At 31.7% G+C, this 7,163-nt stretch overlaps 1 protein-coding gene across 1 annotated transcript; it reads left to right on the top strand.

Annotated features, from left to right (window-relative positions):
- The first annotated feature begins 1,486 nt into the window (after nucleotides 1–1,486).
- On the top strand, nucleotides 1,487–5,563 carry LOC117181312 (putative nuclease HARBI1). Its single transcript, XM_033373871.1, has 4 exons — nucleotides 1,487–1,708; nucleotides 4,116–4,252; nucleotides 4,377–4,554; nucleotides 4,928–5,563. Exons 1-4 carry the CDS (start codon nucleotides 1,511–1,513, stop codon nucleotides 5,561–5,563), a joined length of 1,149 nt encoding a protein of 382 aa, XP_033229762.1. The 5' UTR covers nucleotides 1,487–1,510.
- The last annotated feature ends 1,600 nt before the right edge of the window (nucleotides 5,564–7,163 follow it).

Here is a 7,163-nt window from a genome sequence, read left to right on the forward strand (position 1 = left end):
TGAACAAACATTTAAGCATTTCTTCTGGTCTATAAACTTACCGGAAAAAAATTTCATTCATTAGAAGGTTTAGGACTTTAAGTACATTCATAACTTCAAATGTAGAACCTGCTAATTGTCATTAGCGACAATAGACCCTCCGCTTCGGCAATTCCGACGACTAAGCGCGCCATGACAGGTGTGAGGAGTAAGGGTCCCACTGGAAGTGGAAGGATCCCAAGTAGCTCGCGCCCCTTCGGTCATCGCCCAATCAAATGGATACTACCCGTATTCTAAGGAATGGAAGTCATATAACCCTTAAGGGCACCTTATGAATACAGAAGATTTAGTTATGGTGGTTGTTGAGGACGCAGGCAAGCCTCGAGCTTTAACAAAGGAATTGGCCAAGTTCGCAAAGTATACCTGTTACACTGCTGCCGCATTGCCAATATGAATTCTCTATGATGATCAGTGAAAAACAAAAAACATAGGGACTTTCTTTTTTCATTTAGCCAACAATATTTTTCAGTCTAATCTCAAACATTGGAAAATGAAAAAACACATATACTTAATTTGTTTAACAATTTTAAAATATAAGTTTCTGTTAAGAAAAATTAAGAATAATTGAGAGTAAATATTAACGAATTTTCAAACTAAAAAGATGAATTTTTAATACAAAATATAATAGTCGATATTCCCCCCCCCCCCCAAATTCTTATAATAAAACAAAAAGCGCACTTGAATTTAATAAAGAAAGTCGATTAATAAAGAAAATAGTTTTATGATCAAGAAAAAAATATGAATTCTTCACCAAACAGTTGCATTTTCAAGGAAAAATGGATTTCCTACCAAAAAATAGAAAATTATGAGTTTTCAACACAAGTCTTATAACTTTCAGTTAAGCAGTATAATTTTGAAGTATTATTATAAATAAATCTTTAGCCAAAAAAAATAATTTTTATTAAGGTATTTAACTTTTAATTGAAGAGTACAATTTTTAGCCTAAAAAGATGAATTGTTAACAGAAATTGTACCCCATGTAAAACATCATGGAACAATCGTGCCCCCCCCCCTCCTCCCTGAGCTCACGCCTACGATATATTATGCAATTTCTGCACGACCCCATATATAGACGTGCTTTTACATTTTCTATGAATGTGATGAGCATAATTGAAAAAATTAAATAAACTAAAATTTATCGCCTTGTTATATTCTATTTGAAAATTTCTTTTTCTCAGTCGCATGCTCCCAAAAATATTCCGGGTCCGCGCGTTTTGTTTCAGGTAGTCGGTTTGACAATACTGCACCAGGTGTAACAGGAAATTGCATTTGTCTTGACTGCCACTTACCTAGACAGTGCATTCTGCGTAAACGAGATGCAAATTCTATTGTAGACGAAACTGAAACCCTTTTTCGAGTATACGGACTGTTCTGCTCTTCGCTGCAATAGGGAAAATAAAGTAGTAGCACCGACACTTTCGACGGTGCAAGTTTGGAATTTACAACCTCGTAATCTTGCATTAATTTTGTCATGGCGGAAGAAAACAGGCAACATCTTCTTTTAGTTATTAATGGACTTTTAGAAAGCTCAAGTGATAGTGAATATGACAATTCAAGTGATAGTGATGATGAACGAATGGAAGAGGCTATTAATTTACTCTATGCCAAAACTGAACGTCCAAAAGTGAGCGACTACACAGAAAAAGTCAACGAGTACAGTGATGAAGAGGTATAGTAAACAACATTTGCCAATTTTTATGTGTTTGCAACAGAGTAAAAATGTTTTATAATACAGCAATTAACATATTTCGCATTTTAGAAAACAATCTGCTTAAAACATGTATGAAGTATTTCTTCAATTTGTCTAAAAAGTCTCTGACTTTCAATATAAATTCCAATTCTTTTTGAACTTATAAAAATATTATGGACCATCCGTTCAGAATAGTTAGTTACATTATTAGTAAAGAAAATTACTGTACTAAAGAAAAAAAAAATAATTTCAAACAATATCTCCATTTTGAACAAAAGCGCTGAATTTTCAATGAAAATAATCAACCCTCTATTGAAGAAATTAATCTTCGACCAAAATTTAAAATTCAACCCAGGAATTAAATTTTAATTTCTAAAAAGGAATGAATTCTGAACGAAAAATGCGGTAGTTGATATTTGAACCGGAAAAGATGTTTTTTCTATCAATAGCAGATAAATTCAACCAAAAAAGAAGAATTTCCATGAGTCTGAACGTTGCAATTTTCACCAAAACAAACAAAAACTAAATCATATAAAATTTGTGCAAACTATACAATTACAAAACCTAACATGTTTACACTAATTTTGGTTGCATTTGATGCCGAAAGCACCACTAAAAAGTTTCACCCTTTTAGTACGTGTGCAATAATAGCAAATATTTTGATTTTCCGAAATAAGGAAAACATTGTGTATTACATTGTGTAATACACAATACATTGTGTATTATTAAAGGATTTTTTAATATTAAGGGGTTGATTAAAACGGGGGAAAGGCACATACACAAGAGGGACGAAACATTTTAGTCGTACATTCGGCACTAAATGCAGCAATAATCATTGAAAACTATTTTGACGTTTCAGAATTCTGTATTTTTAAAGAATTTAATAATAATTAGGGGTTGATTGGGGCGGGGGTTACACATGCACTAGAGAGGTGAAACTTATTTGTCGTACTTTCAGGGCAAAATGCAGCAATAATTACTGTACAACTTCGGACTTTTCAAAATTATGTATTTTTAAAGAATTTAATAATAATTAGGGATTGATTGTGGCTGGGGGTTAGACATACACTAGGGGGATGAAATTTTAGTCGTACTCTCAACATTAAATGCATCAATAATATCTGTAAATAATTTGTACTTTTCAAATTTATGTATTTTTATAGAATTTAATAATAATTAGGGGTAGATTGGGGGCGGGGGTTACACATGCACTAGAGGGATAAAACTGATTTGTTGTACTTTCAGGGCAAAATGCAGCAACAATTATGGACTAATTTTAGACTTTTCAAAATTGTGTATTTTTTAAGAATATAATAATAATTAGGGGTTGATTGGGGGCGGGGTGACACATGCACTAGAAGGATGAAACTTATTTGTCGTACTTTCAGGGCAAAATGCAGCAATAATTACTGAACAATTTCGGACTTTTCAAAATTATTTATTTTTAAAGAATTTAATAATAATTAGGGGTTGATTGGGGGCGGGGGTAACATATGCACTAGAAGGATGAAACTTATTTGTCGCACTTTCAGGGCAAAATGCAGCAATAATTACTGGACGATTTCGGACTTTTCAAAATTATGTATTTTTAAATAATTTAATAATAATTAGGGGTTCTTTGGGGGCGGAGGTTACACATACACTAGGGGAAATTAAATTTTCGTCGTACTCTCAACATTAAATGCATCAATAATATCTGGAAATAATTTGTACTTTTCAAATTTATGTATTTTTAAAGAATTTAATAATAATTAGGGGTTGATTGGGGGCGGGGGTTACACATGCACTAGAGGGATAAAACTGATTTTTCGTACTTTCAGGGCAAAATGCAGCAATAATTACTGAACAATTTCGGACTTTTCAAAATTGTGCATTTTCAAAGAATTTAATAAAAATTAGGGGTTGATTGCGGGCGGGGGTGACACATGCACTAGAAGGATAAAACCTATTTGTCGCACTTTCAGGGCAAAATGCAGCAACAATCATTGAACAAGTTTTGACCTAACATACTTCATTTTCCTTTTTTTTTCTCCGTTTTTTATAAACCTTTCGAAATTCGGGCTCATGAATGTTCAATGAAAGTTGGATTCTAAAATAATAAAGATGTAGCAGTAAAAAAAATAGAAAAAATTTTATTAAACTTTTCTATTTACAATTAGAGATGGATTTACAATCAAGAGGATTAATTTTCTAACAAAAAGAACGAATATTGGATAAAATAATTGAATTTTCAACTGAAAAGGCTCAATTAAAAACAAAAATAAATAAAATAATGTAATTTAGTTTTTGTGGATACTAGTTTTTTTTTTTTTAGTTTGAAAATGAATGATTTTAGTTGAAAATTGAGCTATGAATTGTAATAAGATCTACACTTTTCATTTTCCAGTTCAGAAGAAATTTTCGATTATCGAAGTCCATGTACGAAAAACTGGCAGAAATGTACGAGACATCAGATTTTAAAAGCAAAAACAAGCATGGCTTACCCTGCACATCAACTGAGACGCAACTTCTGACATTTCTATGGTGCATATTAAAATATATTATATCACTGTGATTCTGAGCAAAATTCGGAACAATTATATTTATTTTTACCTCATAGAAACCCTAAAAAAATGCAGTGAACTAATTTTTTTTCAATATTTTGTAGGTTTGCAGGAAATAAGTGCGTAATCAGAGATGTTGCATCGAGATTTGATATCGCAGAATCCACATGTCACAAAACTTGCGAAATAATTATGGATTTTTTTTTTGATATTTCATCACAAGTCATCAAATTTCCAAGGAGCGAAGAAGACAAAGCAGCGGTTGCCACTACATTTGAGGAGGTAAACGTTCTATTTAATTATTATTTTATTCGTAGAAATCTCGAGTTAGGAAATATCGAATGTAAAAAATTATAGAATTCAAAATCGCTCCACGACGGATAAGTGCAGTCTTATGATCCTAAAGAAATCGGAACATTCGTTAATTATGTAATCAATTCTACAAAATAGTTGTTTATGATTTACAGGGAACAAATTATTAAAAATGAGGATTGAATGCTTGCCAAATGTAAGGCAGCTAATATACATATTAAATAATTCCATAAAATTATATTTCAAATTCTAGAATTTTGATTCTACCCATCCCAATGCATATTGGAATGGGTATATTTCTGTTCTGTTACATATTTTACCGTTGTAAATTTTTTCTTTTCAGATTATCGGATTTCCTAACATTATTGGTGCAATTGATGGAAGCTACATATCCGTGCGAACTCCAGCTTTTAAAATAAAGAGCACATATGTAAATAGACATGACCAAACGTCCATTACACTCCAAGGAATTTCTGATGCTAAGAAAAAGTTTCTGGACGTGTTCACGGGAATGCCCAGCAAGATCCACGATTCTCGGATTTTTAACATGTCATTCATCAAAGAAGAATTACCAGAAATTTGTGGAGATGAGTGGCATTTAATAGGAGATTTTGCATATCCTATACGAAAATGGTTCATGACAACATACAAAAATTATGGACGATTAACGCGACAACAAAAGAATTTTAATTCAAAGCTGTCGCAGAGCCGAGTTAAAATTGAAAATGCATTTGGTTTGCTCAAAGGTCGGTTTAGGCAACTTCAGAGAACAGAGTTCCTATCAGTTATAAAAATAAGCAAATTTATAATAGCTTGTTGTGTGCTGCATAATTTATGTATTATGAACTCCGATGAGTGGGATGAAGAATTTGACGAAAATGATGTGAATAATGCTGATCAGGATCAAGCACCACCCCACGACCCCGTCCACGATAATGCTGCAAAAATTGCAGGGGAAAGGAAACGAAACGAGGATTAGAATGTAGAGTTCGCGATATATAGACGCAGCCGATGTGTGTGTGTGAATTATTTTGGATTGATGAGTTGCCGCAGAAGCTGCATTTTCTCTTCGTGTCTGTCTTTCTTTTTCTCTTCCCTCTCCTCGTATCTCATGCGCTTATTAGTTTCTCGCTCCTCATGCATTTGCAGAATAATTTCACTCGGCCTCGCTCTTTTCTTGTTTGACTCCGTCTCTGTAAAGAAAATAAAATAAAAATTAATGTGCACATAAAATGAATGATAAGTTGCAAATAAATGTGATTATATGCCCTTACTTATTGGCTTCTCTTTTGCCTGTAATTCCATCCTTCCTGCACTCATCAGAACCTCTGGCTGGAAGCTGTCATCGATTTGACGTAATTGGTTGAGTTCCTCCCCAAACTCAATCACTTTCGTGCCACGCCTCTTAATAGTTTTAAATCGGGTGTCGCACTGGTCTCCCGTGTACATAAGTTGCAGTTCTAGATCTAGATCTAGGGCGATCTGCTTGATCTCAATTTTGTTGCCTTTCTTCTTTTCACTGATGGAAACGTCTGCGAGTGAAGAATCCTTTTTTTCTAATTTTTTAGACTGCTCATCCTAAAAAATAACTCATATAGGAAGCAACCTAAGAAATATTTTTCAATTAAAAAATGATATTAATATTCTATTCACCGTTTTCCGGAATTCTCGATTAATATCATAATCGTCGAACGCACCCACCGCCTCTAAATGAGCCTTCAGAAGTTGCGCGATTGTTGGTTCTCCTGTAAATAATAACAAAATGACGAATTATGAAATTGTAATAGGCAACAAGATTTCTACTTTAATCTATCGCAAATAATTATTTCAGTTTGTGCATTTTTATTTTCACTTTCAATAACAGCAGTTATTTTTAATGAATTATTATGATGTATGGTATTTAAATTTGTTTCTCCTAATTCTTCAATCGTTACATTAAATTACTCAAGATACTCTTCACCAATATGTGGTTTATTCAATTTTACAGGAATAATAATTTAATGTTAAAAAACTGATTATTTTTAGATTAAAATCAAATAATATCGTTTTTTTATTTTAACGTTATCTAATCAAAATTTATTAACTATTTAATATTGGAGCTTTATTAATTCTACATTTTACATAATTGAGTCATTAACAAAATACTTTTTTTCACGTTTCAGTTATAATAATAATATTTTCATCATTTCTATATTTGCAAATTATAAAACTTATTAATATTATGTTATACAGACTTATAATTTTTATAATAATATTATATTCATATTTCATATTTTTTAATTATTTACAAATTTAAAATTAAATATAATTTAAATAAATTTTAAATTGGTTTATTTAATGTTACAGAAATAATGTATCATATATATGGGTTTGAATCCCCTAACACACCCCCACGAGTACCTGAAAACTACCCTTAAAACAAAAAATGTCCATTCTTCATGAAATCCACATTTTGAGCACTGTATTCTGGTATTTTTCTACCTAAAATTATTAATATTAGCCTAATAGAATATTAATGATCATTACTTAATTAATTATTAATTATTTAAACAAATATAATTTGTTTAAATATTTTGTTT

This window comes from Belonocnema kinseyi, chromosome 10, assembly GCF_010883055.1.
Source record: "Belonocnema kinseyi isolate 2016_QV_RU_SX_M_011 chromosome 10, B_treatae_v1, whole genome shotgun sequence".
NCBI lineage: Eukaryota > Metazoa > Arthropoda > Insecta > Hymenoptera > Cynipidae > Belonocnema > Belonocnema kinseyi.

Excerpts from the sequence above, each read along its gene's own strand:
- LOC117181312 (XM_033373871.1), top strand. The coding sequence starts at position 1,511 with ATGGCGGAAGAAAACAGGCAACATCTTCTTTTAGTTATTAATGGACTT. Across the intron at positions 1,709-4,115 it reads ACGAGTACAGTGATGAAGAG|TTCAGAAGAAATTTTCGATT; the intron begins GTATAGTAAACA and ends TTCATTTTCCAG. Across the intron at positions 4,253-4,376 it reads CAACTTCTGACATTTCTATG|GTTTGCAGGAAATAAGTGCG; the intron begins GTGCATATTAAA and ends AATATTTTGTAG.